The following is a 10,356-nucleotide window of genomic DNA, read 5'->3' on the forward strand; positions in this document are numbered from 1 at the left end:
ATCGACTCGACGGTACTTCCCCGACCCGGAAGCTGATGGAGGAGAGTTGAAATCTGTTTTTAGCTTCCCTATAGCTTCCCTTGCTAAGCTAGCGGAGGTTAGATGCCCCGGACTATGTGCTGAGACCCTGTTTGTACTGTTGCTGAAGTTTGGTGCTGTTCTGAGCATTATTTGTGGCTTTTTGGTGGCGGTTTATATTTGGATCCATTTACTGCAGTGTATTGTTGTCGTGCGGTCGTTTCTGAGGTTGATAAAACTCTGTAAATTAGCGGTCTGCTAACTTGATCTCTCGAGAGGGAGTCTAACACAGTTTCACGGTGATTTAGACCATGGATTAAATAAATCATCCGCCTGCCTGACAAAATGACGGCTGCTCTGCAAGTCAAGTGGTCTCCATCCACAGGTTGTCGTGGTAACTGTCAGTCTTGCCACCTATACACTCTAAAAAGTGTGACTGGGCTAAATTAATATTTACAAAATAAATACTAGTAACCTTTACATGAAAAAAAAGACTATTTGCGGTTTGGTATATTATTATGTTGATTTAATCAAATTTGAATTATCTATCAACTGCATTTTACTCATTTTTGTTTGAGTAATATCAGCTGAAAATCACTGAGTGTAATTTAATCATATTTTATCAGTAAAGTCAACAATGTCGAAAAATAAATACATTTTACTCAATAGGGACTCTTTGGTTTTAATCGCCGTACACTTCCGCCCAAGACATTTGCGCCACACGGACGTTGATGTCACAACCGTCTCCACTGCCATTTTCTCAAGGTAAGAGGCTTCTATAATAACACTTAATAGCTACGTTGTCCCAACTTGAACGTTGTTCTGCGTTACTGCGAGTTACCTAACAAGTTCACTGGCAGTAGTTTACTGGCAAGTTTAATCAATATCGCGATTCAAAGTCAGCCGGAGCTTTCACCCCTCCCCCACCATAACAAGCTAGCTACAGTGAGCAAGACGGCAAACACGTTGTTCTGAGAGGTGAGTTTAAAACGTTAGTTACACACTTCGTGTTATCGGGTATGCTGTGCTCGACTGTCACTTTATACTTGAGTAACCGTCAAAAACGGTACATTTACTGGCTTTACTACTTTTCAGAGTGGCGGTAGTGGTGCTAGCAGTGGTGGTGGTTGTAGCGGTGGTGGCGGGTGGGGGCAGCGGCGGCATACTATACGTTCTTAAACACTTTTTACGTTGGCCAACACGGTCAAGTTCCCCGGTCGTTCGAATAAGATAAGCCCCCCATTTATTCTGTGTCGATCGTGTTTTCAAACTGTTGGTTGTAGGTCGTGGTGACAACACTTTACACTAATGCTGTTTGAGAACGCTGGTTAGAGGTCAGTAATGAAGAGCACGGTGCTAACTCTGAGCTGCAAGATGGATGCTTCGACATTCCTTAATGCCCGTTTGCTCCTAAACATTCGAAGCTGTACACTGTACCATGATACATAACACCTACATGTTATGTGAACCCCCCCCCCCCAACACACGTTTTTTTTTTTTGAATGCATTTCTTAATGCTTGATACTGTTTCGATTGCTTTCTGCCTGGGGTGAATGTGAAGTAGGGAACTGTTGAGTGATGATGCATAAACTGGTATTTTGTGTGTCAGGGTGTCTGTGTTTTTGCAATTATAATCCTCTTAAAGGTCAAGTACTGCTGTATACTGTAATAAAAGTTTATGGAATCAAGTAGTAGAGCACTATAACTAATGACACTTTTTGCACTTACCTACTTGCCCTCCTATTTGCATAGTCAATGCATAGTGCTAATTTATTTAGCATGGATATTTATTGGCATGGAAAATTCTAGTCACAGTTATGAAAATTATATTATTATTCTGGTATATATGTAACAAATTATCATGTTGTGCAAATTAATAGGTGATGATCGTGTGACAGTCTATGACAGGCAGACATAAATACAGCTTTTATTTTTATCCCTTTCCAAAGCCTGAGGAACAGAAAACAAATGTTATGATTACCATCCAAGTAATAATAATGGACCTCACTGTACAAAAGCAAGTGTGAACTGTTATTGGTTATTTGAGTTGATCTTCAGATATCCTCTCTTCTGAGTTTGTGCTTAACATATTAATTCATCCAGATGACTTAAAGCTATGTATTTCTTTCTAGGTGCATAGGGAATCTATCAACACATCAAGATCACAGGTATGTATTGCACTTACTATACAATACATGCTGTTATACTACATTTCACATACAGTATATTGTGTAAAGGTTTGTTCACTGTTTTGCAATACCCTGTTGTCGACATTTGCTGGTTAAGCAAATTTCATACAGTTTAACCTGAACATCCAACCTGAATTTTAAATGAAAGCAGCAAAAAATATAGAACATGTTTTTCATATATATGCAGTTAATTATGATGACATTTAGTGTGTACACATTTGTTGCGAAAATTATTTAGATGACAGACAAAAATAATTCAAATGTACAAGATTGAAAAAGAACCAAAACTGATTTTAGTTTTGTCCTCAATTTTTACATCTCACTGTACATCATGTAATTATTAGCACTATTACTGAAGTAGGTTACTACTTAATCAGTTATACTACAAGTTAATAGGGCCTAGTGATGGGCAGTATACCGGTTCACACCGAACACCGGTGTATATTTTCGTTATGATATGAATTTTTAATATACCGTTGTATTTGATTACACAACGTTCGAAACGCTACGCTGCGCGACACTGTTGATGGGCCACGGGTCTATGATTAAGTAAATCTATCAAGTGTCACCACATTTCTTCCGATGCATATCTTGTATGTCACTGTTCATGCCCAACTTCGTGCTTCACGTCATGTCACATGTGACAGTGGCGCTTCTTGGGTAGAAGGAATGAGAAAGTGGTTGAGAGAGGAAAATTACACCTCCCTTACAGATAGACAGAGTGCTGCCTTTACCTTGCAGCAAATGTGCCACCTTTTCTATCTAAAAGGGGCTAGTAATTCCTCTCTCAACCAGTAGAAAATGCTGTGAGCACCTGATTATGCATGAAAAAAAAATACCGTCATATACCGTGTAACTGTAGGAATTTTGAAAAATACCGTGATATACATTTTTGGTCATACCGCCCAGCACTAATGGGGCCTTTTTGTCTCATTACTTTAGGTTTTTCCCTATGGGATGGCAGTGTAAGATCTGCAGGACTTTGTTTGCTACAAAAGGGAACCTACTAAAGCATTACAGACTACAGCACGCAACATTTGGTCGTGGGCAATCTCAGCCATGTCTCTATGGTAGTTGCCCTTGCACATTCAAAACGCAGAGTGCGCTTCGCACACATTTGTCCAGGTACCATGCAGCTAAGGAAAGCCTACATCCAAATATCATCTCCACTTTTAAGTGTTTAGTTTGTGATGCTGTTTGTTCTACTGAGAAGGACTTCTTTCAGCATATTGGAAATCATCTCAAAGGCCATGAAACTGTCTTTTGTGTATTTGAAGGGTGCAGTTTTAGGACAAATATTTACAATACATTTCTGAAACACAAAAGCAGAAAACACCAACCTTATTCTTTAAGTGATCTTAAGCAAGCTGTGTATGAGAGACACTATAATCAGACAGCCGACCTCTCTGATATACCAGAGGCCAGTGCTGATGAGGGAACAAGTTTAGATTGTGATCCTGAATGTGCATCATACCTAGTTCTGAAAAGAATTGGCTTGCTTCTGCTGAAGCTAGAGAGCACCTGTAATGCATCTGTGAGGTGCATTGATACTTTGGTTGAAGACCTTCACTTCATTTCATCTTCAGCATCTGTAGCTGTTGTTAGAAATACACTTGATTCAACATTCAGATTAAATAATTGCACTGTAGACCAGGCCATCATAACTGACTTGGCAGAACAACTGTGCAACTTCCATCCCATTAGTACAGCACTAGGAGCAGGTGGTCCTCTTAGTTCTGCTTTCAAGAGAAGAAGGTATTTTAAGGAGCATTTCCTGTGTGTTGACCCTGTTGAATATATTCTTGATTTTCAAAAGAACAAGACCTTTCAGTATGTGCCCATTCTCAAAACTTTGCAGGAAATCGTGAAGAATAAAGACATCGCAGAGGGAATCTTATCCAGTTGTTCAAACAGCACTGGATATATTAAGTCAATTTTTGATGGTAAATTTTACAAGCAAAAAGATTTTTATGCTGGAGAGGACAAACGACTCTCAATAATCCTTTATGTAGATGATTTTGAGGTGTGTAACCCACTAGGGACTTCAAGGAAAAAACATAAAATTACGGCCATTTATTGGGTTTTGGCAAATTTGCAATCTGAGTTGCAATCTGAATTAACATCAATAAACCTAGCTTTACTTTGCAAAGCTGTTGATGTTAAACAGTTTGAATACAAAGTAGTTTTGGAACCACTATTGAAAGATCTTTGCATTCTAGAACAGGAAGGGGTTTTCATTCCCAGTGCTGGAAAAAGTATTAAAGGAACAGTGCACTGTGTTGCAGCTGATAATCTCGGTGCACATTCGATCAGTGGACTAGTTGAAAGTTTCACAGGGCCATACATCTGTAGGTTTTGTCTTGGACATTCTTCCAAGTACCAGGCACATGAAGTGCGAGGTGGAGCATTTCCACCTCGTACAAAGGAGGACCATAGTTTGCATGTACAAACTGTTAAAGAAAATCTTAGTTTAACACATTCCTTTGGTGTAAAGCGGTCATGTCCACTGACTGACAAATTGACTCACTTTCACTTTGTCTCTGGGTACCCACCAGATGTACTTCATGATATCTTTGAAGGGATTGTTCCAAGGGAACTGGCATTGTGTATTCAGGTTTTCACTAAGAACAAGTACTTTAATTTAACTCAACTTAATGAGTTAATTACATGTTTCTCCTATAAGGGATCAGACAAAACCAATAGACCTCAGGAAATCCCTCAAAGTTACACAAGTCGCAAATCTATAGGGGGAAACGCTCATGAAAATTGGGCCCTAATACGGTTGTTGCCACTCATTGTTGGTTCACTGATACCCGAGGGTGATTCTGCTTGGCAGGTTCTTCTGACTTTAAAAGACATTGTTGAACTGGTGGTTGCCCCTGTTCATACACCTGAGACAATTGCATACCTGGACTTTAAAATATCTGAACATCGTGACAGATTTTTGGCAGTTTTTCCAGAAGAGACACTGACACCCAAGCACCATTTTTTGGAACACTACCCTACGTTGATCGAAAATTATGGGCCTCTGGTTGGTGTATGGACAATGCGCTTTGAAGCGAAACACAGCTTTTTTAAGCAAGTTGTGAGGCACACTAACAATTTCAGGAATGTCTTGTTGACCCTTTCGACACGACACCAGATGATGATGGCATACCACCTGCAAACAGATGGTGGAAAGCAGGCACTGTGTGTTGCTAAAATATCTGAGGTGCCTTTAAATGTGCTGCATCCAGACATCCAGGAAACCTTAAGAGATACATCACCACTTATGTCTGCTGTGTTGTTAGCCAAGACTGTCACCTGTTATGGAACAAGGTACAATGTTGGGATGATCCTTTCCTTCGGCTCTACAGGCGGACTTCCTGATTTTGCTGAGATTATTCAGATTGCTATTTTGGACAACTGTGTACACTTCATTGTAAAGTTACTTGCTGCCTGGTATGAAGAGCACCTCAGATCTTTTCAGTTGGAGGACACTGGGAAAATGGCACTTTGGGAGCAGCAGAAACTTGGTGATGTCTACCCCTTGGCTGCATACAGTGTGGGAGGAAAACGCTTGGTTACACTCAAACGTCACATCTGTTGTTCGGTTTAGGTAAATGACATTATATTGAACTTGACATCTGTACATGCATCATGTTATCTGTATTCTGGTCCATGTAACTGGGATTTTAATTTATTTTGTGCAATTTCATGACGGTTAAAATTATGGCATGCATAAATACATTGTCAGGAGTCCATAATTCCAGTGTCCCACTAATAATTATGAACTTGTTTGGTGTTGATTCCTACACATATATCTTAAAAAGCCTATAGAAATTGATGAATTAAAAGGTTAAATGATTTGGGAATATTAAATACATTATTTTATTTCCATATATGAATGGTTAATAATTTGATGTCAAGATTGAATGCAAAAATACTTAAAAAACACTCACTATTTTTTTCAACTTTGAATTCATAAAACTGAAAGTGGTCCAACACATATGATAGCAGCATTAATTTACATTAGACATATAACTAATGACATACATGGCAATACCCAAAAAAGTAGCAGAGCTCCATTGATTTTTTTTATTTTGTCAGTGATTTATCATGTGATGACAGAATTAGGAAATATATTTTTTATTTGAAAATCCAAGTGTATTTCAGTTGTCATTAATATTCTTTCGGAATTTGTTGTGTAGTTTCTTTTTTCTGGTGTCACACTCTAGGCTCTTCATTGTATTATTCACTGTATGTGTGGTCTAAGCATCTGCTTCTTTCTGTTGATATTCTCGTTATCAGGCTGGCAGAGATGGAGGAAAAACTGCGAGTTATCATCGACGAACGAATTGAGAAGTTGGTCCTTCCATCAGGAATCCCACCGACTATGGAGGAGCTGCAAACTACTGTGAAAGAGAACTTTGGAATTTCTGAGGAGTTCAGTTTTCAATATTTGGACTCAGACTTTGACAATTACTTCACTCTGCATAAAACTGACCAAATTAAACACAAAGACACGATAAAGGTTGTCTATGCTGCCCCGATAATTCTTAACTTGCAGCAAGTTGAAAGTTTGGACATTTCTTTTGGTCAACAATCAACAGACTGTGACTCAGTATCTTATGCAGAGTCATCAGTATCTTATGCAGAGTCATCAGCATCAAATGCAGAGTCATCAGCATCAAATGCAGAGTCCTCTGCTGGAACATCATCTTCACTGGACACCATTATCCTGCCAAGACGGTTAAGCACCACTGAACGATGTCAGCCATGGCCAAAGCAGTTCCCCATTCCACAGTTTGCATATGAGACTGAGATGTACCTTGAAAGAGCTGTTGAAGACTACAGAAATAATGGAACACTTCTGACTGCCTCAAAGGTCAAGGCAGACATATTGGAGAAGCTGGCTGAAACTGTATATATGTATACAGCTTATCCGTCAAGTGCACAGATGTGTGATGTTGCTGAGGCACTTGTCAAGAAATATCCTTGTCTGAAGGAACCTGGCTCCTTCTCAGGTTACTATGGCTGGCAACAAAGCCTCAAATACAAGATGGCAAATTATCGCACCAAACTCCGTGGTTACGGTGTTCCTGAGGTGATGTGCAATGCCTTAAAGCGCAAGAGCCCTGCAGACCAGAAATCTGCCAAGAATGTGAAAAAGCCTCGAAAGGCAGAAGTAAACTACCTCCCACCTTACCCAGCAGGAGAGGATGAGGAAAGTCAAGAACAGGAAAGGATTCAGTTGCTAACTGAAGTAAGGAAACGAGACAACAACAAATTGATCAAAGAAAAGATGGCCAAAACCTTTGCACACCGAAGAAATGAAATCGTCAACCAGTCACCCACCATAGAGGACATAAAAGCCAGATGGCCAGCTTTATTTGAGGCATCTAATGTGAGTTACAAGTGTATAGTAATCAGAAACATTCCTTTGCAATTGTGAGGGGTCAATTATTTGATACAAAATATAAGTTACTGTCATCTCATAAATCATGTTTTCAGGTATTTTTTTAAAGATCAAATATGGTTTACTGTTTACATCATTTGTCCTTTAGATCCAGGGTGAGTTTCACAGAATCACAACGGTGCACCTGGAATCAAAGTTCATGTCCAAGCTGGATGAATACTCTCCCAGGCTTCTGAACCTCTTCCACTCAAAGGGCGGGACCGCGGGATTGAGGTTGCAGACTATCCTACTGAAGGTATCCTAAGTTTGGCCATATTATGTTTTTTATTTATATTAAATCTGCAGGAGGAAATGTTAACCAGTGACTTTCTGGGGTCATAGCTGGTCCTCTGAAAACCTCAGTTAAGACAGGACGTGTTTCATAAGACTGGTCTCTCAGACAGCACATAAAGGATCATTGACAGGGGTTTCTTTAAAAATAACACAAGTCTAAGCCTCCTAGCATAGCAAAAACTGCGCCTTGACCTTGAGTAATATTAATTTATGTTATTTCAGGCTCCAATCAATCCTACCATCAACATAACCAGAGACATTGTCATCCGGTGTCTGATGTTGTACCTTGGGGAATCTGCTGATCAGCTCTTTAAAGAGTATGATGTAAGTTGAAATGTATATCTCTTTATCTCTCAAGCTCTATTTAGGACCATCTCCTTTAGCCGTACAGTCTAAAATACAAAATGTTCTCGTTATCTTAGGATGCAGATGAAGACAGTGTGGCACAGGACCTTGCTGTACAAGAGATGAAAATCTACAGCATCCAGACTAATCTGTCAGAGGGTACAGAGGACATCGGAATCGTGATAGACGGAACAAAGGTCCTGACTGCTCTGGGTAACTTTCCGAGGGCTTGTGCCATGCTCATTGGTTTGACATATGCAGTGAATCTAGCCTATCCCAAGGAGCTCAGGTACACTTTTGAAGCCTTTCAGAAACTCTTCCTTGAACTGGATTGTTCAAAGCTTTCCCCAAAAGTGAACACCCTCAAGAACAAGCTTCTGGCTTAAGAGCCTAAATACACTGGAGTGCTCAGTAATTCTGTGCTGTAGTTAAGTGTTCAATTCTTGTTCAGAAAAAAACATGTTATTCATACTCATTTGAAGGGTGTGATGTTATATTTTGGACTTACAACTGCCACAAGTAACTTGTTTTTGTAGCTTGGTATTCCAGAAGTAACGAGTAAATGATGATGCTGCATTATAACCAGGACAGTGAGAGTTGTGTTTTGAAAACACAGAGCTTCTTGATGGACTATGAACACATGGCCATCAGCTTAGGACATATGGATGCCAGTGACACAGTCCACTTTCACAGACGCAAAACCAGACACTCCTCTTGTTTTTCATGATTCTTCTGGTTGTTCTTGCAACACCACCTCACAGCTCCATGATGGAGATGGACAATATTCTGCTGGGTCTTTACCTGGGATTTGTGCCACTGTTAGTTGTGAGCTCAAGCTGTTCTGATCTGACACTGAGGAAGCTACCAGTGCAATTTGCCTGCCTCAAATAGCAAGAGCCTTTGTTTTTTCTCCAGAAATATTGTATCACTCTGCTTGCAGGCCCTTAAAGCTCCTGCCAATTTGAAAAATATACATCTGTTTTTATCTGATGTAGTTGTTGATGTTTCACAGATTGTGGGTGTTCTGTAGGAATTACTAAGTCACTGTCACATGGTGTACTTCGAGGCTTTGTCTGAGTTTCAGTGCTGCAGTTAATTACTCTTCAGGTGTGTTCAGAAAAATGTGTCATACTCATTTGAGGGACTTGCTACTGTGATTCTGTTGTGTACATGAGGGATACACATGTTGTATGTTTTGATAGAGGAATTTGAATTTGCACAAATGAATGATTTGAGTGCCACTTTAGTTGGAGATGAACTACCAAATGAATTACTTGACACACTGATTTCAGAATTCAAAAAAACCTTTAAAATTTTGATATGAAAACTGAGTTAAAACAAATCAAAACATCCTTGTGATGACTTAAGTCTGGGATAAAGGCCAAAATGTAAACACCAAACCTTGAATCACACCCAAGACTCATCTGGCCCTCAATGCTCACAAGTGATGGACAGCGCTCATAGGTAATTTGGCACTTTGGAGGAATTTGTAGATCTCTCTCATCTTTCCTTCTCACTTCATAATAAGCCTTGATCAAAATGCATAATAGACAGATTGCCAGCATGCATATCCCTGTTGTACACATGTTCATGTCTGATTACTTATAGCCTTCCTTGTATTTGTGCATTTCAAACAAAAAATGTTGAAAATGTATGTGTAAACAAAGTTGCACAAATAAATGTTTACCTGCTGTTCTCCTATATGGTAATTTTGTTAACTGACCTTCAGTAAATTATTGCAACATGAAGGCACAATATTTAATAGATTCAACATAAAACAATTATGGCAACAAAGTGACAATCACTAACATTAAATAGATTTTAAGTCATGTGATACCAATTATAAGTTGATTTGAACAATTAATTTATGAAAAGATAAATACCAATTGCAGTTTAAAATATGTTGAATTAAGTATCATTGTTCCAAGTTATGAGTTGATGTAACTTATTTTATTTATTGAATCCAAATCACTCTTATCCTAATATTTCAAAAAATGGCATCAATTTCACCCATAAAATTAGTAAATATACATTAATATCATACAGATAATTGGTAAATGTAAATTAATTCCA

At 39.0% G+C, this 10,356-nt stretch overlaps 1 protein-coding gene across 8 annotated transcripts; it reads left to right on the forward strand.

Annotated features, from left to right (window-relative positions):
* Positions 1–440: 440 nt before the first annotated feature.
* On the forward strand, positions 441–9,984 carry LOC115566456 (uncharacterized). 8 transcript variants are annotated; one of them, XM_030392353.1, is made up of 7 exons: positions 441–783; positions 2,151–2,186; positions 3,150–3,332; positions 6,498–7,593; positions 7,754–7,900; positions 8,161–8,262; positions 8,361–9,984. In XM_030392353.1, the coding sequence occupies exons 1-7, from the start codon at positions 656–658 to the stop codon at positions 8,667–8,669; spliced, it is 2,001 nt and encodes a 666-aa protein (XP_030248213.1). In that variant the 5' UTR covers positions 441–655; the 3' UTR covers positions 8,670–9,984. The 8 variants fall into 8 exon arrangements, with proteins under 8 accessions (XP_030248213.1, XP_030248214.1, XP_030248210.1 ...); XM_030392354.1 differs by lacking the exon at positions 3,150–3,332; XM_030392359.1 differs by lacking the exon at positions 3,150–3,332 and having other exon boundaries at positions 680–996.
* The last annotated feature ends 372 nt before the right edge of the window (positions 9,985–10,356 follow it).

This window comes from Sparus aurata, chromosome 16, assembly GCF_900880675.1.
Source record: "Sparus aurata chromosome 16, fSpaAur1.1, whole genome shotgun sequence".
In the NCBI taxonomy this organism is placed as follows: domain Eukaryota; kingdom Metazoa; phylum Chordata; class Actinopteri; order Spariformes; family Sparidae; genus Sparus; species Sparus aurata.